The sequence below is a fragment of the Oratosquilla oratoria genome, chromosome 41 (genome assembly GCF_046742065.1).
Source record: "Oratosquilla oratoria isolate Oo_2021 chromosome 41, ASM4674206v1, whole genome shotgun sequence".
Classification (NCBI taxonomy): Eukaryota; Metazoa; Arthropoda; class Malacostraca; order Stomatopoda; family Squillidae; genus Oratosquilla; species Oratosquilla oratoria.
The window spans coordinates 29,134,086-29,159,803 of NC_134817.1; the positions used below are offsets into that span (position 1 = coordinate 29,134,086).

Sequence of the window (25,718 nt, forward strand, 5' to 3'; positions counted from 1 at the left end):
TTGACAGATGTAGTTTCTCCAATCTTTGTTCATATGTCAGATTCGCCAGTGTGGGTGCCATTTTTGTTGCTCTTTGGATTCTTTCTAATTTTCTTCTTTGTTCTGGGTGCCCACAGTGTTGTGTGTTTGTGTGTGTGTGTATGTATATATATATATATATATATATATATATATATATGTATGTATGTATATACAGGGTCTTCGGGATAAATTTGACACTTTCGGAAAGGAAAGAAAAACATCATATCTTGGCCAAAAATTGATGTATTCTCAAAATTCAAAGTGCATCTCTTAGAGGATCTTTGCCAAATATACCTCACTCAAAGAAGCCGCCCTGAGCTTCCACCACGGCCTCCAGGCAGGAATTGAACCTGCAACATGCAACTTTCACAGTGTCCTTGGAGAGATGCCTGAACACCAGTTTGATCCTGCCAATCAGCTCATCCTTGGTGTTGCAGGTGGTATGATTGTTGACTTTATCAACTGCACCCCACACATAATAGTCCATGGGGTTGTAATCGGGCAAGCTGGGGGGGCCAGATGATGGGATAGGTGAAGTCGCAGAAGTTTTCGAACAGCCACTTCTGGGTTTTCCCGGGGTGTGACACAGAGCTGAGTCCTGCTGCCACATGTATGTTCTTCCCACAGCCACCCTCTCCACCCAGTACTTGACAACAGTGGACATCAACTCAATATAGCCATCTGAGGCGAGTCTGAGTCCCTCTTCAAAGATGTGGGGTGGCATGACATGGCCTTCGCTGGAAATGCACTAAAAGACCATCACATTTTGAGGGAACTTGGTCTTCATGAAGCACAGGACTTCGTGTGGACTGTAGGCTAGCCACCTGTTTTGCAAATTGTGCAACTGGTCCTGACAGAAGTTCTTCTCATCTGAGAAAAACCAGAGCATCCCTGGTTGGACTGGGTGTTTGACCTTGTTGAGGAGTTTCTTGGCTTTCATAAGGTGGTTCCCATGGGCCTTGGCAGTGAATAATTGACCCTTGCACCTTTTGTATGAGGAGTAGCGAAGATCCTTGCTCAGTGCCTTCTTTATAGTCACCACTCTGATGCCCATCTCTCTCCTCTCAACAAATTTTGTTGTGCAGACAGAATTAGAATGCCTGCTATGATCCTGCCAGCCACTGCTTCCACATCTTGGTCACAATTCTCCAGCTCGCATCTCATGGCCTTCATGGTATTCAAGGAGCACTGAGCTGTAAATAAGATTTCCAAATTTGTTAATCCAGCACAAATCATCATGATGCAGATCACACTTCCAATATTCTGATGCTTTCCAGTCATCAATGCTCTCTAGCTCTCATACCCACCAATAGTGCACAAAATCAGCTATCCATTGCACTGTACAGCTTTTAAATCCTTCAAATGGTTCTGGAATGACAGAAGATAAAAGAATTATCAAATTTATTCCGAACACCCTGTGTGTGTGTGTACATATATATATATATATATATATATATATATAATATGATATAAGTGGAGTAGGAAACACAGGATTCTTAGTCTGAGTTTATTCCTGACTAGTTTTGCAGGTATGCTTTTTCAACAGAATGGTGTACAAATGAGCTGTGGGGATTTAAACATGAGGGGTGCCTCCCTACCTCTTCATGTTGCCAGAGTTGGCGACAAGTGTGGACATTACATATTTCTTGTAATGATAAACAAATGCAATGATATTGTAATAATGCAATAATACTGATAATGCTAGCAATAATGATAAGAGGAATGGTAAAGTAAAAAATATGATAAAAACAATGAAAATTATAATAATAGTAACAATAATAAAAATTAATAATATAATGGTAATAATAACAATGATAAAAAAGAGAATAATAACAATAATGGTAATAGAATAATGTGATAATTATGTTAATAATGAAAATTATAAAAATACTAAGTGAAGGAGCAAAGAAATAATGGAGGATGCATGATTTGATAGCATGTGAAAAAAGGAATATGGTAGCACGGTATAAGAAAAATCGATAAGGTATCTATTTAGAGTTGGGGATGGTCTGGGAAGCCATTCTTGGATGGCAATTGTCGAGGTGGATTTTGTCCATTTCAAATCGTCAATTCTCGTTTGTGTTTTTGTAAATTAAATTATTTTCCATTGGTAGGTGTCCCTCTGTGTTTATGTGGTTAACTAGAGTAATATATATATATATATATATATATATATATTTTTTTTTTTTTTTTTAACTCTTTCTCTCTCGGTGGTGTCTAATGTCCGCTTTGTGTTTCTTCAGTCTGTTGTTCTCTGTATGTTTCACCATAGTATGCACTGTTGTATCTATTACAGGGAATTTTGTAGATGATGCTATTGTCACTGTTCGTCTTGGTTTTGTTATTTGTGATTAAGTGTCCTATTTTCTTTCCTGTGTCATTTATGATAAATCCTGTCTGTCTCAGCATCTTGGAAAGCATGTGGGAGAGGGCAAGTTAGGAACCACAAGGTATCATAAATCCAGCCCATCTTCACTTTTTCTCTGCCTGATTTTAAGTGAAGAAAGGCCGGATTTACAATACCTCACGGTTCCTAATTTGACCTCTCTCACATGCTTTCCAAGATGCTGAGACAGACAGTCAAGCATAAGTACACATGAAAGAAGGTGGTGGATGGAAGGGTGGTAGATAGGGCTTTAATGGACTACACAGTGGTAACCAGGAGAATGGGAAGGGTTTTGGATGTACATGTTCAAAGGGGAAAGAGTGGGGGAATATCAGATGATTTTTTGGTGTAGGATAGATGGAGAAAGAGGAAAAGGACAGAAGGTAGGGAGGTCCATAGAGTAAGCTTCTTAAATAAGAAAGAAAAGGAGGAGTATAAAAAGCTGAGAGGAATGTAAGGGAGTGAAGGATAGAGTAGAACTAGGAGTGGAAGAGGAATGGGGGTGGTTCAAGGAGGGAGTCACAAGGTGTGCAAAGTTGGTGTGTAGAACAAGGAAGGGTAGTGATTGGTGGGATGATGAAACAAAGAAGGTTGCAGAAGAGAAGAAGCAAGCATTCGCAGATTGGTTACAAAATAGGATGAGAGAATCATGTGAGGTACAAAGAAAAGAGAAGTAAAACATAAGATAAAGGAGGCTAAGAGGAGAGCACATGTGAAATGGAGTAAAAGTATAACAGAAAAATTTGAAAGTAATAGAAAGATGTTTTGGAAAGAAATTAAGAGAAAAGGTAGAAGGTGCAGATGGAGAGATGATAATGGAAGAGAGTTGCTAAATCTGAAGGAGGATAGGGAGGGAAAGGTAGTTGCAGTGGGAAGCACTAAGAAAATGACAGTGATGAGTAAGTAAAATGGAGGAGAAATATGGAAGGATGAGGTGAAAGCAATTATTGAAATGATGAGAGCAGGTAAGGCACCTGGGTTAGATGTGTCATCCGGAGTATCTATAAAAAGGAGGTACAGTGATTGTGGACTGACTGGTGGTGTTGTTTAATGTTTGTCTAAAAGAGGGTAGAGTGCTGGAGGACTGGAGATGTGCTTGTATAGTTTCACTTTACAAGGGAAAAGGGGACAAGTGTGAGTTTAGTAATAGTAGTTTCAGTATGAGTGTAGTTGGGATGGCTTATTGGAGGGTTTTGATTAAGAGAATTAGGAGAGGAACAGAGGGAGTAATTGGTGAGGAACAGTGTGGGTTTAGGACGGGTGGGGTTTGTGTGGATCAGGTTTTTGTGGTAAGGCAGATATGTGAGAAAGCTTTAGGAGAAGGTAAGGATGTTTTTTGGGCCTTTATGGATTTGGAAAAGGCTTATGACAGGGTAGAAAGGAAGGCATTTTGGGAGGTATTGCAGATGTATGGGATAGAAGAAAAGCTGTTGAGAGCAGTTAAGAGTTTTTATGAGAGTAGTACAGCCTGTGTAAGAACTAAAAATGGAGAGAGTGGTTTGACCTAGGTGTATATACATATATATATACACACACACACACACACACACATACCAATGGCTTTTTCCCCCATACAAGGGAGGTGGCAAAAAAAAACAAAGGCCTAAAATCCACTTCAACCATTCCATCCCCACATATTCCACTCCCATTAACCCACCCTCCCTCCCTCTTATCTTGGTTCCTCCAAGGTGACAGGTCATCCCTGCATCTTGCCCACTGCCTTGAGTCAGAAATAATGTAGCAAGACACAGCACATCAATGGCAAGGCCACTTTGACAACCCCTCCCCCTCTCTCTCTCTCCCTCTCTATCCCCTCATGCAGAAATGAGAAGACGGGGGGAAATCCCTTCGGGCTACATCAAAATATCATTCACACATACTACCTCACCCCCCTCATCCCCCACCCACTCCCTTCCTTGTATCACAGCATCATCCATACACTACCATTCTCCATTCAATCCTATCTTTTGTCTTCTCCCTTCCTCAATAGACATTCCCCTCTTTCTCAATGCCCCTTTTACTATATCATCCTTGGATGCCTGTCTTCCACACCTCTTTTACTAATCTTTGTTAACTCATTCTTTCCATGTGTCCAAACCATCCCAATACTTTCATCAACCCTATCTCCCAACTCCATTTCCATCCCTGCTTTCCTCACCTCCTCATTTCTCACTCTATCCAACCTAGTAACCCCTACCATACTTCTCAGGCATTTCATCTCAAACACATTCAAACTCCTCGTCTCTTCCTCTCTTATGTTCCATGTTTCTGCCCCATACAGTACTGTTGGCACAGTCAATCCTTCATACAACCTCCTCTTAGCATCCATTCCCAAATGTTTATTTCTCATTACACTTTTCAATCCCCCAAGGCATTTACTTCTCTTGATCTACATTCTACCTCCACCTCCACTCATCCCTTTCCTGCCACGTTCTCCCCATGTACATTTCATATATATATATATATATATATATATATATATACACACACACACACCACATACATACAGAGAGCTGGTGTTACAGCTTGTTCCTTCCATCATGTTAATGTACTGTAGATCATTAAAATCATGATGAGTAAAATGTATACTAAAATCCAAGTGAAAACTTGGCTCAGTGTAAGTATACACAATGGGTGTTTGAGGATTGCAACAGTATTTACCTAGTTCTATTTTAAGGGACGGGAGCTATGCTCGTTGTGACCCATTTTCGTATCTCTCCACATCCAGTTTATTCTTGAACTCGTGTATAGTTCTGGCATTCACGGTTTCAGTGCTCTGGTATTGTTGCTCACTGTCCATTCAGTGTGGTAATTTTAAAATATTGACCGACATTTGGATCACAAGATTTTGCTCATTGCATATGAAATCTGGTGAGTGTATGTTAAAGTATATATGAATTTCAGCCTTTTCTGTGACTTGTGTATGTTTGTACATTTATGTGTTTGTTATGTCTACAAAAAGGTTTTTGTTTTTTAAGGTGGTTATGGTGTCAGAAGAGGGAGAGAACCCATACATGCGCCCACCACTTAGTAAAGAGCTGTGGTACAGTGATGATCCAGAAGCTGCCACCAAACTGCGCTTCAAGCAGTGGAACGGGAAAGAGCGTAGGTAAGTAAATGGTTTGACACAATTTATAATGCACACTCGCAGTTAAATAGTTTTTACTTGATTCAGTACATCTCTTATAAATGGAAAAATAGCTTTTGATATGTGTGTCCTATTGCAGTTATGGCAATACATTGAGAATTTAGTTTGAGGATTTTATTCTTATATGTATGTTGAGAATATACACACACACACCACATACATATATACAGTAATAATATTTATTGTATTCTGACAGTATATACTTTGAGCATGAAGATTACTTCACTCCCATGGACCAGCTTGGTACCCGTGAAAATGGTGGCATCTCAATCCTGAAGGGCAGGTCTGTTGTTCGGCTAGATGTCATGATGAATAGAGCATACTTGGATGATGGAACAGAAATCACTTATGACAAGTGCCTTATTGCTACTGGTAGGAGCATCATTAAGATTTAGGTTTCTTTCCCATTAATATTAAGATTATAATGAACAGATAATGAATTAATTTCACCCCTTCAGCATGGTGATAAATAATTTTGTAGTGGCCACAGTTAAGAATTGTATCTGAGAGCTGAACTTTATCAATCTGTTGATTTAGATCCCTATATATTGTTCCGAGTTCACACTTTATGAAATCACTTGACTGTGTCTGCAACAGAAATCTTTGGTGCATTACCATGTTGAAGCAGGCCTTCAATGCACAACAAGTGTGTGGAGGAGGAAGGAGAAGAGTGCTAAAGATAGGAGTAAATGGAGATATAGGGAAGGCACAATGATATATATATATATGTATGTATGTATTTTATTTACTCTGCCTGCAACAGAAATCTTTGGTGCATTACCATGTTGAAGCAGGCCTTCAATGCACAAGTGTGTGGAGGAGGAGGGAGAAGAGTGCTAAAGATAGGAGTAAATAGAGATATAGGGAAGGCGCAATGATAGATAGATATATATATGTATATATATATATGTGTGTTTTATTGATCTATTTTGTTTTTTATTATATATATATGCTGTGTATATATATATATATATATATACTGTGTGTGTGTGTGTATATATATATATATATATATATATATTTTTTTTTTTTTTTTTTTTTTCCTCTCTCCACTTCTTTTCCCAGTTTTTTATTTTCTTACTTGTTTCAGCATAAAACCCATTTCCCACAAAGCAGTTATGCATGGAAGAGAAATTGTTACCCTCTTCATTCTTAACTCTTCCCTGTCACCCGTTTCTGCTTCACATCTTCACATTCAGGGTTTACCAGTATAGATACATTAGATATGGAGTGGGGGAAGTCACAAAATAATTAAAGCAACCTTGCTATGGATGTACTGTGTCTTGCTGCATTGGTTCTGACCTGGGTAATGGGATGGCCTTTACCTACAAAGAGTTTAGATGAGAGGTTAACAAGAGTAGGAGTGGGTGCGTGCCTTTGGCTACCTTCCTTATAAAGGGGAAGAAATCTTTGGTATATAGATAGAAACTACAAAGTGAGGTGGCTAGATTTGAGAGTGGAACACTGTCAACCTTTCACTCGAATCACACTCATTCCCTACACACACGCACACTTTTTTTTTTTTTTTTTCCTTCAACCCCCCCCATCATCACTTTCAACTTTGTCATACAAACATACTCCCAAACTCCACAACCAACTGCTTTAGTACTAATCACATAAATTGTTAATAGCTCCAAATGTATCTAGTAATGTGTACAGTCAGTCAGTTACACATCTTTTACAGGGTCCTTAGAAAATATGTCATTTGTATCAGTTTATGTCTGGTATACCATGTTCTTCCCTTCTTGTAGGTGGACGCCCAAAATCTTTGAAGGTGTTTGACAAACATCCTGAGGAGGTGAAGAACAAAATGACCCTGTTCCGGACAATTGCTGATTACCAGAGGTTAAATGCTGTTATTAAGGAGGGCAAGGACATAACGATCGTAGGTGGAGGCTTCTTGGGGTCAGAATTGGCATGTGCCATTGGACATAAATGTAAGTAGAATTGTACTTTAATTTCTAGCCAATTTTTGTTCGATTTTTATTTCACGCAATATTGAGTTGTAATTTTTTATTTTTATGTAATTAATTATTTTTATTGTACTCAGCAAAGACCACAGGAGGGTCAGTTACCCAAGTATTCCCAGAGGCCGGGAATATGGGTAAGATTCTGCCTGAATACCTCTCAACTTGGACCACACAGAAAGTCAAGAGTGAAGGTGTTAATGTTATTAGTAATTCCTATGTGAGAACAGTAGCTTTATCAGAGAATGGGAAGCTGAAACTTGGTTTGAATTCTGGCAAAGAGGTAAGTTGTTTGTCCTTCCAGTTTCATTGAATAAACTGGTATTATATATGTAGATTGTTTATATAATTCATACAATTGTGCAAATTTTTTTTATACAAGGTTCATGCACACATTATATTTTTGTCATCAGAAAAAGCATAATTTTTCATTTCTTTGAATTATCAGGGCATATAGTTTAATGCAAGTGGTTATTTTATTGCAGAATTACCTAGAAAGGTAATTTAAATGTGTGCTGTACTGGTACTTTCTGTATTGTGGGGAGATTGGTTCAGACCCCCATTCCCATAGGAATCCTTAGTACCACTACGGGAGTTTCAAAAGTAATGCCTCCTAATATAAATATATATATATATATATATGTGTGTGTTTTCGATTGAAGACCAGAGTTAATTCTATATCCACCATCTTATACAGAAGCTCTGGTCTTCAATCAAACATGTCTACAAAAGAACTTACTGCCCATTCTGGGGTATTGGCTGCTTGTTATTGTGGCAAAGTAGCATGCAGTTGATACTTTAGTGTCTATATGGGGCGCCCCTACGGACCAGAGCCACACATCATTTTGTCTGTGATAGAGGAAAACTCTGTTCATAGTGAAATGATGACATTTTTATACTATGACTGTCCCTCTGTTATGCTGTCTCCCAACCCCTTGCTGCTGTCCTGTACCATTTCTCTGAGTATTAATTTTCTGTGGTGGGGGAAAAAAATACTGCCACCAAGTATTTCCGCTTGGATCGTAACAGGTGAGAAGAAAGGGACAGGGATTGGGACTAGGCATCCTTCTCCTTGTAGCCCCACAGGGGACATTCCTAAACGAAAAAGTAAAGACATAAGAGGGTCTGGAAGTTTTCCGACCAGCACCCTAAGGTTTGGGTCTTTTAATGTGCGTGGATGTGGTACAGATGAGAGTAAAAGGGAAGAGATAGGTAGTATGTTTGTGAGAAGAAAGATGGATGTGTTGGCTTTGAGTGAAACTAAGTTGAAAGGGAAGGGTGAGTGTAAGTGGGAGGTTATCAGGAGTGAAGAGAGGGTGAGGGAGGGAAGGGGTGGCTATTCTAGTAAGTGAAGAGATAGGTAAACATGTAGTGGAGTGGAAGGAGGTTTCCTCAAGGATAATGTGGATGAAGGTGAAACTGGGAAAGGAGATGTGGGTCTTTGTAAGTGCATATGGGCCTGGCAGTGAGAAGAGTATAGAAGAAAGTGAGGCCTTTTGGATAGATTTAAATGAGTGCATAGAGGATTTAGGGAGAAATGTCAATATAATAGTACAGGGAGACCTTAATGCTAGGGTAGGAAATGGTCCAATTGATGGAGTGGTTGGGAAATGTGGAGTTCCAGGAAAGAATCGTAGTGGAGAGTTGATGGTGGAAATGTGTCTAGAAAGAGAGTTGATGATAGCAAATACAGTATATCGGAAGAAAGTCAAGCATAAGTACACATGGGAGAGGGTGGTGGATGGAAGGGTGGTAGATAAAGCGTTAATGGATTATGTAGTGGTAAATAGGATTATGATAGGAAGAGTTAAGGATGTACATGTGCTAAGGGGAGAGGGTGGGTGAATATCAGATCATTTTTTGGTGGAAGGTAAGTTGAGAGTGGAGGATAGATGGAGAAAGAGGAAAGGGACAAAAGGTAGGGAGGTGCTTAGAGTGAACTCTTTAAATGAAAAGGAAAAGGAGAAGGAATACAAGAAGAAGTTGAAGGAGGAGTGAAGGATAGAGTAGAGCTAGGTGTGGAGGAGGAATGGGGATGGTTCAAGGAGGGAGTCACAAAGTGTGCAAGGATGGTGTGTGGAACAAGAAGGATGGGAGGAAATAGAAGGAAGGGTAGTGAATGGTGGGATGAGGAAACAAAGAAGGTTGTAGAAGAGAAGAAGCGAGCTTTCACAGATTGGTTACAAAATAGGACAAGGGAGTCATATGAGAGGTACAAAGAAAAGAAAAGAGATATAAAGCAAAATGTAAAGGAGGCAAAGAGGAGAGCAGATGTGAAGTGGGGTAAGAGTATGACAGAAAATTTTGAAAGTAATAAAAAGATGTTTTGGAAAGAAATTAAGAGAGGAAGAGGAGGCGAACCAAGTAGAGAAGAAAAGGTAAAAGGTGCAGATGGAGAGATGATAATGGAAGAGAAGGCAGTAAGGGGAAGATGGGCAGAATATTTTAGGGAGTTGCTAAATGTGAAGGAGGATAGGGAGGGAAAGATATTTGCAGTGGGAAATGCTAAGAAAATGACAGTGATGAGTGAGGAAAATGGAGGAGAAATAAGGAAGGATGAAGTGAAGGCAGTTGTTAAGATGATGAAAGCACGTAAGGCACCTGGTCTGGATGGATGCCATGCAAAATGTCTAAAAAAAGGAGGTACAGTGATGGTGGACTGGCTGGTGAGGTTATTTAATGTTTGCTGGAGAGAGGGTAGAGTGCCGGAGGACTGGAGGAGTGCCTGTATAGTTCCACTTTACAAGGGAAAAGGGGACAAGTGTGAATGTAGTAGTTTCAGAGGGATTAGCTTGTTAAGTGTAGTTGGGAAGGCTTATGGGAGGATCTTGATTGAGAGGATTAGGAGAGGAACAGAGGGAGTAATTGGTGAGGAACAGTGTGGATTTGGGACAGGTAGAGGTTGTGTAGATCAGATCTTTGTGGTAAGACAAATATGTGAGAAAGCTATAGGAAAGGGGAAGGATGTTTTTTGGGCTTTTATGGATCTGGAAAAGGCTTACGATAGGGTAGACAGAAAGGCACTGTGGGAGGTAATGCAGATATATGGGATAGGAGGAAAGCTTCTAGGAGCTGTCAAGAGTTTTTATGAGAGTAGTAGAGCTTGTGTCAGGATTAGAAATGGAGAGAGTGAGTGGTTCAAGGTAAAGGTGGGACTTTGTCAAGGATGCGTTATGTCGCCCTGGCTGTTCAACTTATACATGGATGGGGTAGTGCGAGAGGTAAATGCAAGGGTAGTGGGTCAGGGATTGGAGATGGTTAAAGAAAGTGGAGAAAAGTGGGAGGTGAGCCAGCTGTTGTTTGCTGACAACTTTGCGCTTGTGGCAGGATCGGAGGAGGAACTGAGGAAGTTGGTGACAGAGTTTGGGAGAGTATGTGATAGAAGAAAGCTAAAGATAAATGTGGGTAAAAGTAAGGTGATGAGATGTACAAGGGGTGAAAGTGGCAGTAGACTGGAAGTGAACATTAAGGGAGAGCGACTGGAGGAAGTGGATAGTTTTAGGTACTTGGGTGCAAATGTGGCAGGAAAAGGTGGAGTGAAGGTGGAGGTAGAATGTAGATTGAGAGAAGCGAGTAAATGCCTTGGTGGATTGAAGAGTGTAATGAGGAATAGAAATTTGGGAATGGATGCTAAGAGGAGACTGTATGAAGGAGTGATTGTGCCAACAACACTGTATGGGGTAGAAACATGGAACATAAGAGAGGAAGAGAGAAGGAGTTTGAATGTGTTTGAGATGAAGTGTCTGAGAAGTATGATGGGGGTTACTAGACTAGATAGAGTGAGAAATGAGGAGGTGAGGAGGAGAACGGGGGTGGAAAGGGAGTTGGGAGATGGGGTTGATGAAAGAGTATCAGGATGGTTTGGACACATGGAAAGAATGAGTGAAGAAAGACTAGTAAAAGAGGTATGGAAGGCAGATGTGGAGGGAGTGAACATGAGGGGACGTCCTAGGATGAGGTGGATGGATGGGGTGAAGGGGGCTTTGGGGAAGAGGGGAATGTCTGTTGAGGAAGGACGGGAGAGGACAGAAGACAGGGGTGAATGGAGAATGGTTTTATATGGATGATGTTGTGATGCATGAGGTGGAATGGGTGGGGGATGGGGGGTGAGGTAGTATGTGTGAGCAAAATTTGACGCAGCCCGAAGGGATTTTGCCCCGTCTTCTCCTTTTATGCATGGGGGGACGGAGAGGGGTGGTCGCCGATTTAATGAAGCGTCCTTGATGTGGATGTGCTGTGTCTTGCGACACTGATTCTGACCCAGGGCAGTGGACAAGGTGCAGGGATGACCCGTCATCCAGGAGGTGCTAAGATAAGAGGATGGGTGGAGGGGTGTGGAGTGTATTCAGGGATGGAATGGGTGGGAATGATTTTATGCCTTTTCCTTTTTGGCTACCTCCCTTGTAAGGGGGAAAAAGCCTTGGTATATGTATGTATATATATATATATAACTCAAAATGTTGAAGAGTGGCATCATTAAAAACAAGTGGACATTTCTGCTCCAGAATTTTTTTATTCATGTAATCACCCCTCTTCTCAATGTACATTTGCCAGCATTGAGCAATTTGTCACTTGCATCTCTCTTGCCACTCTGGAATTGACAACGCATCTCCTAACTGAGCTGACGTCAACTTCCTCAGCTCCATAAACATTCACTAAGCACCAGTGAATGTTGTTTGGTTGCACTTCTGCATGGAGGAATTCAATAATGCACATCCATGATAAGAGTTACTTTATTAGACTGTCACACCATCAATATCTGCAACAGATAGATGAAAAATTCATGTTTTGAGCATGAAGAATCAGTAATCATAACAATGCCATAAACAATCCCCACGGATCCCATGGTACAGAATAAAAAATATGGAGATATTATTTTTGGAACTACCCTTGTATATTTACAGTTGTGGGAATAATTGTGGTATCGCTTTAGAGTGAAATGCTCAGTACCCAGGCAGTTTAAAGTGTTACTACTTGGGCTAAAGGTCAGAATAGAGGCAGGTCAAGACTATCTGGTTGAGGATGAGCTTGTAGTGAGGATGTACATTAAATTAACTACTTCAGATTACCTCGGTAAGGTGGCAACACTAAACTGAATTAAACTGATGCTCTTCAATGAAGAAAAGCTAGTAGATGACAAAAAGGAAGAGTTGGATTGTTTTTTAGATGTAATGTTGAAGAAATAGTTGTTTCTAGAAAGAATAGAATGGGAAATGTGGAGATGTGGCATAGTAGCAGATGGGAAAAGGTCTATCAGATAGGGTAGATCATAAATTGCTTAGGTAATTTGAGCACAAAGAAGGAAAGGGTTGGGGGAACAAGGAAAAAGGGTGTGGAAAGCAAAAGTGGATGGAGTATATTTGAGAGGAAGATAAAGAATTGGGTAGAGGGATGGGGTGAATGGGACTTTGAATGTATGTGATCAATTTTCTTTGAGGAATAATTGGCTGGATATTGTTCTTGCATTATTGATAAATCTTTGATTTTATCTATGTGGGGGATGATAATCTTGTGACTTTTTCAGGTGGAAACTGACCATGTAGTTGTTGCAATTGGGCTAGAACCCAATGTTGAACTGGCAAAATCATCAGGTCTTGAAATTGACGAAACACATGGTGGCTTCAGGGTCAATGCAGAATTAGAAGCTCGATCCAATTTGTGGGTGGTATGTAGCAAGAACAGTATTAATAGAATGTTTGAATATATATTATATTTTCTTTCAATTTTCTAATGACCACATGTGGAATGTTGTAGAAATAAATCAAACATTAACCATAAAGGTGTGAAAGATACATTATCAAATCATTTATACACTTAATTTATAGTTAAATAGTTATTCTTCCTTGCACTTAATTACCTTGGTGTACTATTTGGGGTTCTTAACCTGATTACACTTCAAGTAAACACTCCGTTGCTCTCAAGTTATGTGGTTGGCATTAGTGTTATGGCTTCCATCCGTATTACCTGAGTTAGTACTAGCATGTGGTGGACATTGGCTGGAACAGGAAGTTAAAATAATGGTGAAATATATATGCATCTAGCACTCTCACAATACAAATCCTTCTCATGATGCTTAGTTTGGCAACAGTTCATCTTTTAAAGTTGCAGAGAGCTAAATATTTTTTGGAGTGAAGTTAACTCAGATAATATTTGAATAGCATATGTGATGTCTGGCCACCCTCATGCAAACATGGCATACTGAGGAAGACATATGTAGGCAGTTATTAGTCTACTGCCAGCTGTGTCTACTGTTTTATCCATATTATTCTGGAAAGTACTGCAGTCCCATTTGGTCAGTCGCTGCTGCATTTCACGTGCACCTTATTGACAGATTTTTGCTGTTAGTTTCCTTGTGTGGCAAAAAGATGTGTAAATTATATTCATAGTAAAATATGTACAAAGAAATCTTGTTTATTTCATTGGTAATTTATGTGTAATATATTTTTTACCCCTTTAGGCTGGAGATGTTGCATGTTTCTATGACATCAAACTTGGTCGCCGACGTGTAGAACACCATGACCATGCAGTTGTCTCAGGTCGTCTTGCGGGTCAAAACATGACTGGTGCAGGTGTGTATCTTTCAAGGTGGTAACATGGGTTGGTAAGTATTGTTTGCTTTCAAGGATCAAGTGACCATCACTACTACAGTCAGGAATATCTCATCAAATATATTTTTCTTTAAAAAAGTATGCCACACAGTTGATACTCTACTGTAGATCATCGACTAATCAAGAAACCTATAGGATATGATAGATTTGTGTTTAGATGGGATGAGGGAAAGGTGGGTACTGCCTTGGCCAGCTGGCCCCCTTCAAAGGGGGAAAGGGCCTTTAGTGTATATCAATTCTGGCTACTGGAATTAATTTTTTTTTTTTTTTTTTTTTTTTTTTTTTCTTTCTTTCTTTCTTTCTTTCTTTCTTTCTTTCTTTCTTTCTTCCATCTTAAAAAAAAATAAATAAAACCATTACAACTTAACAATATCATCCTCAAGGAGCTAAGATGAGAGGGATATTCAAGGGTGGTGGATAGGAGTGGGTGTGTGCCTTTGACTTGACTGCTGTACCTCCCTTATAAAGGAGAAGCCCTTGGTGCATAGGTAGATTAGTAGTTTATAATTATTTCATTTTTCCTCTCTCCAGGTAAACCATATTGGCACCAGTCAATGTTTTGGTCTGATCTGGGTCCTGAGGTTGGATATGAAGCTATCGGTATCGTAGACTCATCACTACCAACTGTAGGAGTATTTGCCAAAGCCACTGAAAAGGATACACCCAAGGCTGTGGTGGAAGCCACTGGAGAAGGTCTAAGATCAGAGACAGAACAGGTATATTAAATTGTAGCTCCTCACAGTGTTGCTCTGGTTCGCTCTTGCAAGAGACTGATATTTTGTGGAGATGCTTGGAGTGAGTGTAGGTCAGTAAAGTATAGTGTTCTATGAATGGTGATGTAATCAGAAGCATGTTGGTCTTGTTCACTCGGTTGTAGGCTCAAATCATGCTTTCTTCTCCAGTTCTAAACAGTGACTGTTACCTACCCCAACAGCACAGTTGCATAGGGCAAAGGTGGTGCCATTGGCCACAGCTATGCACCTCCTTCCATAGGCTCCTCACCTCCTCAGCTATGTTGAAATTACCACTCCACACAAAAATGTAACCAACACAGAATTGTCCTGGCAACAAATAAATACATACATACATACATATACCAAAGGCTTTTTCCCCCCTTACATGGGGGGTAGCCAAAAAGAAACAGGCATAGAAACCACTCCCACCCATTCCATTTCCTATATATTCCACTCCCCTCCACCCTCCTCCTTTCCTCTTATCTTGGCACCTCCTGGATGATGGGTCATCCCTGCATCCTGTCCACTGCCCTAGGTACCAACTGACCCAAATGCAGCTGTTACATTGAAGTTGCAAAGCACTTTATACTACACTATCCTACACTCACTCTCTTCAGTGTCTGACACAAAATCTCAGTGAAATGACTTATGGGATGAACCAATGGCCGTGGGTGGTTTTCTAGGGGCTGCAGTTCCTGCAAGAGAGAACCAGGGCAGTGTATTGATTGATATCTAGTATATTATTCATTAACATGAAAGAGTTCCCAACTTTTTCTTAATGCTACCATTTTCTGTTTATTGGTAGTTGTGACGAAACTTTTACCCCTTTGTCACAGGTTGCAGATGTATCACACTTACACTCTAGTGAACCTCATCCACCTCAGACCGGAGAAAATTATGGAAAAGGTGTAGTGTTTTACCTTCGTGACAACGTTGTTGTGGGAGTTGTTCTTTGGAATGTATTTAATAGAATGCCCATAGCTAGAAAGGTAAGTCATCGTCTTCCTCTTTTTTCTTTTTGTTCCCTCTTCTTTCTTTTAGTTTCCTCTTTCTTCACCTCCAAAAAGAAAAATTGTAATACTTAGTGAAGGTGCCATAATAGAATTTTGTCATTACAATATAACTTAGCTGTTGAAACATTTGATAAAGTTCTATTAATGTTCATATAATCTCTTCTTTCAACAGGTCATCAAGGAAGGAAAGAGTTATGATGATCTCAGTGAAGTTGCTAAACTGTTCAGTCTACATTCAGATTAATGTACTTATTGTATGAGCTAAGCGTGAAAGTTGTTAAAGCCTTCACCCCCGAATGAGTGGCATGCTTCAATTTGTTGAAACTGTACATATGTATATACATATATAAAAACTAAAAAAAAAAAAAAAAATGAAGATTTTGCCATGCCAAATGGGGACTAAGGAATGATGTATGGTCAATGGCATCTGATGGAAAGATTGACTCATGTTCCAGTAAGTCAAACAGTCCAAACCTTAGTACTGCAAGAAACAGGTTCCTTACCAGTGAAAGGTGAATGCTTATTGAATAAAGTACAATGGTTACTTTCTGGTGGCCTTATACGTTTGCTGAAGCTTTTATCAAAGCCAAAGTGATTAAGTTACTGTTGTCCAAAGGAGTTTATTTTAGGAAAGCTGAAAGTAATTGCAATATTTATCTTATATTTATTATTTTGGTGTGTGAGTTTGTGTGAATGTATATACATTATATATATATATGAAATATATGTATGTGTAAATGAAGCAACCTTGCTTTGGATGTACTGACCTAGGGCAGTGGGTGGGATACAGGGATGGAGGAAAGGATAGTGGATGGGAGTAGGTATGTGCCTTTTGACTGGGCTTCCTCTCTTGTAAGGGGGAAAGCCTTTGGTATATAGATAAATGTATATATATAATATATATATATATATGTGTGTGTGTATATATATATATACATATATGTATGTATATATATATGTATTTATACAGTATATATATATATATATATATATACATATATACATACATACATACATACATACATACATACCTTTGTCAGGCCTAGCTGTGGAGGTGCTTTGTTTTCCAAAGCATTGCTTCTGTCCCAGGTAGTGGGCAGGGGATAGGCATGCCATGGCCCTTCATCCACAAGGACCTAATATAAAAGGGAAAACAAATGTGTGGGCTAATGGAAGGGTGGGTGCATGATTTGGCTGGCCACTTCCCTTATTAGGGTGAAAGTGCCTTCTGGTATAACTGCATTTATGTACACATATATAATGTATATATATATATATGATACATGTGTGTGTGTGTATTTTGTCAATCAGAAAATGAAATTATATATTTCATTGTGTTTTTATTTTTTATTTTTTTTTATTTTTTTTTTTATTTTTTTTTTTTTTTTTTTTTTTTCAGTTACTCATCTGGGTAGTGTAATGGAATGGGTTTAGAATTTCAAAATATTTCCAGATTTGGTGTATCAGGAAAATATAATGAAGTAAAATCAGCTTCTGTAAGAATACATTTGAAATTTATTACTTTTTTTATCTTTTGATAATGGAATACTTGGTTAAATTTTGTAAAATATACTGTGTTGAATATCTGTTGGACATTTGTAACTTCATGATTGATCATTCAGTTTAATACATTTTCACATAAGTGTCCATAGGCACAATGGTTTACATTAATCATGTTATGATACTTTAGCGCAAACTGCTCAATGTTTGATGTCAAACCTGAGTAATGTTGTTTTGTCATATGATCTTTGGTGCCATTTATGTCAAGAATTGGTACTGCATCAAGGAACTGCTGAGGATGATGCTTAATACCATTCCATGTGTTCCCATACAGTGCCAATGCTGAAATAACATATTCAGATGACTTCTAAGCTGATCTTCAGATTTCATGTGATTGCTAACAAATCGGCTTTCTGTTCAGTTCTGGGTATTATTTCTTGGAGAAAGCAAGGACATATTAAAGATTTATTTACTTTGCACTGCAATGTGACGAGTGAGGGTTTTATAGTGAACTGGAATGAAGCCCCCCTGCTGGTACTTTGGGTTACATCAAGACTAGTATGGTATTGATTCATTCCTCTCTAAAAAAAAAAGAAAAGTAATGCACCGTGCTATGTACATAAAAAATGAATAAATGTGAGGAATAAATATTTTAATAAGAAAAGTGTGTATGATTTTATGCTTTGTCAAGTCAGTCTTGATCTGTTGTACTCAATACACTGTATTGAATTTATTGGCCATACAGAAGGTAAGTGATGTTTTTTTATTCTATTTATTTTGTTAATATGAAGAAAGATTAGTAAAAGTGTAGAAGGCAGAGGTGGATGGAGTTAACATGAGGGGATAACCAAGGATGAGATGGATGAATGGGGTAAAGGGGGCATTGGAAAAGAGGATCTGTTGAAGAAGAAAGAGAGAAGACAAAAGATAGGGCTGAGTGGAGAATGGTTGTGTATGGATGATGCTGTGATGCATGGAAGGGAGTTGGTGGGTGATGGGGAGGACTTGCGGAGTATGTGTGAGTGATATTTTCACACAGCCCGAAGGGATTTCTCCCCATCTCTTCTGTGAGAGAGGGGAGGTTGCCTATTAAATGAAGCAGTCTTGCTGTGGATGTGCTGTGTCTTGCTGCATTGCTTCTGAGCCAGGGCAGTGGGCGAGATGAAGGGATGACCCATCATCCAGGAGAAGCGAAGAAAAGAGGGAGGGAAGGGTGGTAAATGGGAATGGAATATGTGGGAGTGGATTTATATCTGAATTTGGCTGCCTCCCTTGTAAGGGAGAAAAGGCCCATGGTATATGTATGTGTTATTATTATTATTTTTTTTTTCTCTGAATAAAAATATGAATGTCAACATATGAAAAATCTGAATAATATATGAAATCAGTCAAATAAAAATATTCTGAAAATCACTATCAGGGAATTCAGTCTACCCCATGAAGAATGGAAATTTCAAACGGCTCGGTAAAGGCATGAAGAAATTAATTCTAAACTGTTTAAACATGTCTTGCCCAGATCTAGATGAAATGTGGTATTGTCTGCAAAACTGGTAGTCTCAGATACCTTGGAGGACACCTACAGCATCAAAGACCCTGGCCACAGAGTTGAGCTGGGGGTTGGGGGGGTATTGTAGCGTTTTCTGAAGTAGGGTAGTGTGAGAACGTACTTGTTTTATTTGTGGCGCTTACATCGGGGCTGTTGTCAGTATCTGTATGATCAACTACTGTGTTCTTGTTTTGCTTGGTGATGACCTGAGTGAACGGAGTGGACAACCTTTGTAAGTATGGTAGCCAAAATCAGCCAAGTCTATGAGTATAATTATTATAGGCCAGCAGCCCATTATGGGCCTCCTCCCTCCATTCACCTACAAGGGCCCCAATCCGCCGCCCAGCGCAGCATGAGGTATGGTCATACAAAAAGTTGGAGACTAGTTAGATATCTTTTAGGTAAGTTCTGGGTTTCGCGTGCCAGCAAAAAGGCCTTAGTGTGTCAGGTTTTGCATGCATGCCAATGACTGCCCACCCGTAGGGGTAGGGTCTCCCCTTCTGGAGAAAAAGCTAAATGCTGCCCCACCACCTATTCACGGTGTCCTTTTGGAATTGATGCAGAGTCATCCGATTGAAGTAACAACTGAGAGACCAACAGAAAGATTATTAGCCTGTTGTACCTTTTCCTGCCACTATACCAATAATACTTCCATTGTAAATAAAAAGTTCATCTCTTTAATAGCTAAGATAAAGTGTACTTATTTAGTAACAACGTAATTTAAAACTACTTTTGACATTTGGTGAGATGGATGAAATTTCTTGCTTATCGGAAGATCAACATTATCACTGCCCCCGCCACCACCACTATCTCAAAATTAAGCTTTAACTTCGTGCGTCCATGTAGGGGAAGCCGCTTATTATAACTTTTAAACAAGCGCTGGTCATCGCTGACGTAAATAATCCAGTTTCGTAATTACTTTGTATCTTCAAATTATTTCATTCGGTTTAGGGGACACCCCATCACATTATTTAAGAGTTTAAATCTATCGGTGAACACGGTGCCAATATTATGCATTTTCTCTCGTCAAATGATCTGTTTCAATAAGGGGACCTCCTCCTTCCCACTGTCATGTAACCGTTTTGCTGCGTTTCAGCTCTAAATTAATTTGATTTTTTTACCAGATTAAATCGACTAAGGCTTCCTTTCCCTATTAAATTGTCAAGTTTTTATCGAGTAACCTCCTCTTTGTGTCTTGTGCGTTTATTCTGCCTGTCGTGGAAGGAGTTTATTTGAAAGAGAAAATCTGTTGGCAATGCTTTCTAAACTGTCGGTATAATCTCAATGTGACGCGAAAACTTTTAAGATGTTTACTTTCATGTATTTGATTTTATATTGTTTTCAAGCAAAATGTGGTTCATATCTATATGTTAAAAGTAATTTTGCAATTCATAAGTAATATGTTTTAGTTATTTCACTTGATTTACTAATGCAGTGTTAAGTAACGAATTTGGCAACCATGGTCTCAGTGGACGTCTTAGAGAAAAGTGTATTAAAACGACTAACATTCAAAAACCTGGAAAACAGGAAATTTGAAAAACTGGAAACCTAGATCTGCAGAGTAAGCCAATGGAATTGAAGTAGTGTTTCATAAGCTAGTTCTGGCCCCTTCAAGAAATAATGCGAAAACCAGGTAAGGAAGCCATCGTGTCGTCATTTCACGTGCCCTGTCTTGTTATCAGGTACGGTAGCAAAATGTATTTTAGTAGTATAGAACATTTTAAAGTAGGCTTAGTTTACTAGCACATTTTGCAAACATATACGTATGAAACATTGGAAGAAGCCATAATGTGCGCTAAAACACTGGAATTGTGTTTTCAAGTAATGGAATAACTGCGCGGAAAGTTGAATGAAGCATGTTTTAAAATACAAAGAACTTAGATAAAATTATTGTTTATTGGAATGAAGGTACACAAGTGTTTTCTTTTTTTCTTTTTTTTTGTACGTGCCAGTATACAGGAACCATCCATGGAAAGAAAGGTAACGGAGCAATATTTCATATAGAAATGTTTTAAAATCGCCCCGTACAGAGTTGCGTTTGACCTCTTACTGTGCTCAGGCTGTCTCATTGTTCTCACAATGGCGAATGGATAATTGCATTCTTTATATGGAAATGGCAACTCTCGTTTCTAACGTCGGCGGACAGCAGCCATGATTAATCTGGACTTTTTTTTTTCTATGAAGTCAATATAGCAACGGAGAGGTGGGGTCATGCAGATGGTCAAGCATAACCGATTGGAGTGATACAGGAAAATTATTAATTCATTTATTATTAATTGTAAATGATCGGAATAGTATTGGCATTTTATATATTATAAATTGTCCTTATTTAATTTAATTATTATCTATTTATTCATTTATTTATTTACTTGAGGATTGGTCTCCAGTCATAATAGAATGATGTATGACTGGTACGTAGAAAGAAAGGATAATTAGAAACCACTCTTCGTCTTTTTGCGTTTCGCGGCATCTCACATGTTCCCACCAACCATAGATATCTTATTATGCTGTTTATTTGAACCTGTTGGGTCTATAGTTTATTAACTATCATATCCAGGTCTGTATTAGTCATGTTAACACTTCTCTCTCTCTTTCTCTCTCTCTCTCTCTCTCTCTCTCTCTCTCTCTCTCTCTCTCTCTCTCTCTCTCTCTCTCTCTCTCTCTGTGCATGTGTGTGTGTGTAACTAGTCTGAGTTACAAGGGGATAAATCAAGCTATACGTTTCAGTTATGGAAAATAAAGAATTATTGAAAAATATAGATACAAAATTATATGTTGTTCAACTACAGCAACAGCACGTGCGTGTAAAACGGCCGACAAAAGGAATCTTCCGAATTCGGAAGACAAAGGCCCCCCCTTGCATCTATGAATAAAACTCCCTTCCATATTAAAAACAGTATTAAAGATATGTACTTAATCCCACCACGAAAGTTTGTTTTCCTGGAAATTTCATACATCATGAAAAATAGTTGCTGCTCTTGTACAGCTTTCCATGAGGTGGCAGAACTGTATTTCCTCTTTTACACAGCTGCTTAATAGGAAACGAGCTTTCCCGGGGAAGGCTTGAACTTGTCAAGTCATCCAAGATCAAATTCTCGACCAAGGGATTCTCCTGTTTTTTGCCACCCAGTTTAACGAAACTTCTCAGCTACTGGTGTAGGCTCTCGTTAAGAGAATAACAAATAAAATTGAGAAATTCCTGTTTCTCTCTCTCTCTCCCTCCCTCCCTCCCCAAGGGATCGCCTCAGCCCCTCCCTGGTTGAACCTTTGGAAAGCGGTTTTGACCGACGCGTTTTGAAACGAGGAGATTCAATTACGAGCACTAAGTCAATGGAGCTGTTCACACATAACCGCACATTTTTTCTTCAACTATGCGGTACTGCAACAGTTTCCGCGCGGTACGACCCGCTAGTGTGAACAGGACCTTTACGTCGACGCTAACCAGCGTTTCTATCCTTGGAGGCAATATTTCATCAAAGGAGGAGAAAAGTTAAAAATTGTCAGTATTTTCGAAAACTGTTCCGTCATAAAAGAATGAGGCGTAACTCGGGTCCATAAGGGAGTTGACAGTTACTGGCAGGATGTTTAATGACTTGCATAAACTCCATTGCAACATGCAGAAAAAGGAATTGCGCTCGTAGGGCCCCGTCTCTCTTCATCGATCAGACTTGGCTCTAAATTCGTCTCTCTTTTTGAAATGGACTACGCGATGTTGTCCCCAGAGATGGAGATGGTTGTCGTAGTATAAACGGAGGCGGATGATCCAGTTTGTTTATTGTTTTTAATTGACTTTTTGCAGCTACCGCAGATAATGTCATCCCAAAATATTGCAAATATTTAGATGTGTTGTGTACTGCATTTCAGTGTATATTTTTTATTTGTATATATATATATATATATATATATATATATATATATATATATATTTTTTTTTTTTTTTTTTTTTTTTTTTTTTTTTTTTGTGAGGCTCTATTATCGTCTTTGTATATTTTCCTTTGGCTGAGTATGACGAATGGAGGATCTTGTTCAACCTGAGTTCAACGATTACTGGTAACTGTCACTTGCCCTGGCTATCAGAACACATAGAGCAAAGGTAGTGACCTCGGTCGCAGGGAATTCCCTCCTGTTGATTTTATTCAGCGGAGAGAGACAGCTCTATTTTGTCTTGTCAGTTTCCTCAAATTAATTTTTACAAGTAAATACATATATCAAGGACTTTTTCCCCCTATATGGGAGGTAGCCAAAGCCAAAAGCATAAATCCACTCCCACTCATTTCATCCCATTCACCACCCCTCTTTTTTTTTTTTTTTTTTTTTCTCTCCTCCTGGATGACAGGTCATCCCTGCATCTCACCCACTGCCCTGGGTCAGAAGCGATGCAGCAAGACACAGCACATGCACAGCAAGACTGCTCCATTCCATCGGTGACCCCTTCTCTCCGTCCCCTCATGCAGAAAAAGAGAAGACGGTAAGAAATATCTTCGAGCTGCGTCAAATTATCATTCAAACATACTTCCTCACCCCCTCCATCCCCCACCCACTCCCTTCCTTGCACCACAGCATCATCCTTACACAACCATTCTCCATTGACCCCTATCTTCTGTCCTCTCCCTTTCTAAACAGACATTCCCTTCTTTCCCAATGCCCTTTTTACCCCCATCTATCTATCTCATCCTTGGTTGCCCCCTCATGTTCACTCCATCCACCTCTGCCTTCCAGGCCTCTTTTACTAATCTTTCTTCATTCATCCTTTCCATGTGCCCAAACCATCCAATACTATTTCATCAACTCTACCAACTCCCTTTTCACCCCCACCTTCTTCCTCACCTTGTTTCTCACTCTATCCAGCCCAGTAACCCTTACCATACTCCTCATGAACACATTTAAACTCTTCCTCTCTTCCCCTGTAATGTTCCCTGTTTCTGCCCCATACAGTGCTATCGGCACAATGACTCCTTCATATAATCTCCTCTTAGCGTCCATTCCTAAATGCCCATTTATCATTACTCTTTTTAATCCCCCAAGGCATTTACTTGCTTCTCTCAATCTACATTCTACCTCCACTCCTCCCTTTCCCGTCACATTCGCACCCAATTATCTTAAGCTATCCACTTCCTCCAGTCTCTTAATCAGTCATTCAATCAAATCAGCCACCCTGAGTCCACTGCTGAACAAAGGCCTCCTTCATAGCATTCCATAATTCACACGACCGCGTCAACCTCTCCCACGTCACTCATGCAAACCTCTCAATCTCATTTCTCCACCTTCTGTCTGGTCTCCCCCACGCTTCCCATCTCGCGACGTCCACTCTGTAACACTTGCTCCATTGCTCATCAGTCGTTCGCACGAACTTACCTGCTCAATTCCACTTCCTCTCTTTTACCGCCTCCACGATATATTTCACTCTAGTCTGCTCTCTTTCGGCCTCTCAGCGTTATTCCCAACATTGATCTCTCCATTCTCTTCTGTGCAGTCCTTAGCTTTGTTTCCATCGCCTTCGTTAGTTTCCAAGTCTCACACCCGTAGATTATATTGCTGGCAGAATGCATTGATTGTAAACTTTACGTTTCAAACATAAAGGTAGAGAGCCTCTCAGGATTTCATTATACTTACCAAACACTTTCCAACCAATTGTAATACTTTTTTTTCCTTATCATGATCTTTCGTCACTTTCACCATCTGGTCTAAATAATTATACTCTTCAACTTCTTCAAGACACTCACCATCGATTATAATCTCTTTACTTTGAACTTTCGTGTTAAACGTTACTTTGGTTTTACTCTTATTCATTTTTAAACCTACTTTGAGACCTTCTTTGTTCAGATCACTCAGCATATCTTGCAAGTCTTTTGCTCTTTCTGAAATAAGAATAATGTCATCCGCTAATGTTAGATTGTTTAGATATTCGCCATTAATCTTCAAACCTTTCTCTTCCCAACTCAACCTTCTGAAAATCTCTTCCATGGTATCATCTTGCCGTATTCCTTTCTTGATTTTGATAGTTTCCGTATCGTTATGTAGTCGAATTATTTTCTAAAACTCTTACGATCTGTTCGTTTGTACCCTGATTGAACAACGAGTTTAGTATTGCTATTTGTTCTACCGAGTCAAAGGTCTTCTCGTAATCTACAAAAGCTAAACACAGAGGTATATTGTATTCTGTCGTTTCCTCGATTAGTTAGTTCATCGCCTGCAAATGGTCTAAAGTCGAATATCCGCTCCAAAAGCCTGCCTGTTGTCTCGGTTGGTTTCCATATAAAACTTGACTTAGTCTATTTGTAAGGATCTAGGAGAATACTTTATATACATTTGATAGCAAGCTAATCGGTCAATAGTTACTAAGGTCCTTCTGGTCTCCCTTTTTTTTATGAAGGAAAATCACTATAGCATTGCACTACGATTCAGGAACGCTTTCTTGACGTAAGCACTGGGTGTACAACCGAGCTAACTTAATATGGACTTCTTTCCCTTCGTCTTTCAACAGATCTATTGATATACCATCTTCCCCAGGTGCTTTTCCTCGTTTCATATTTTTTAGAGCAAATTCTACTTCCTTTGCAATATCTGGTACACTATTAACGTCTACAGATGAATTTACTGACTCAACTACTGTCTTCGACGAGTAAAGCTCTTGGTAAATTTCTTCTACTCCTTTTACCATTCTGTCTATACATTTAATGATTTCTCCATTCCTATCTTTCAAAAATATCATTTGCTGTCTTCCTAAAGCATGCCAGCGCTCGGTCTCTTTAATACTTTTGCCTTTTCCGAATAGTTTCCTCTATTTTATCCATG

The 25,718-nt window shown here is 39.3% G+C and overlaps 1 protein-coding gene across 1 annotated transcript in view; it reads left to right on the forward strand.

Annotated features, from left to right (window-relative positions):
* The window catches only part of AIF (Apoptosis inducing factor), a 65,188-nt gene extending 47,147 nt beyond the window's left edge, over positions 1 to 18,041 (forward strand). Inside the window, exons 6-14 of the mRNA XM_076178480.1 lie at positions 5,386 to 5,516; positions 5,752 to 5,927; positions 7,307 to 7,492; positions 7,606 to 7,805; positions 13,047 to 13,187; positions 13,980 to 14,091; positions 14,662 to 14,846; positions 15,701 to 15,853; positions 16,050 to 18,041. Coding sequence (XP_076034595.1) covers positions 5,386 to 5,516; positions 5,752 to 5,927; positions 7,307 to 7,492; positions 7,606 to 7,805; positions 13,047 to 13,187; positions 13,980 to 14,091; positions 14,662 to 14,846; positions 15,701 to 15,853; positions 16,050 to 16,121 — 1,356 coding nt within the window. The 3' untranslated portion in view covers positions 16,122 to 18,041. The remainder of the gene's footprint in view (positions 1 to 5,385; positions 5,517 to 5,751; positions 5,928 to 7,306; positions 7,493 to 7,605; positions 7,806 to 13,046; positions 13,188 to 13,979; positions 14,092 to 14,661; positions 14,847 to 15,700; positions 15,854 to 16,049) is intronic.
* The last annotated feature ends 7,677 nt before the right edge of the window (positions 18,042 to 25,718 follow it).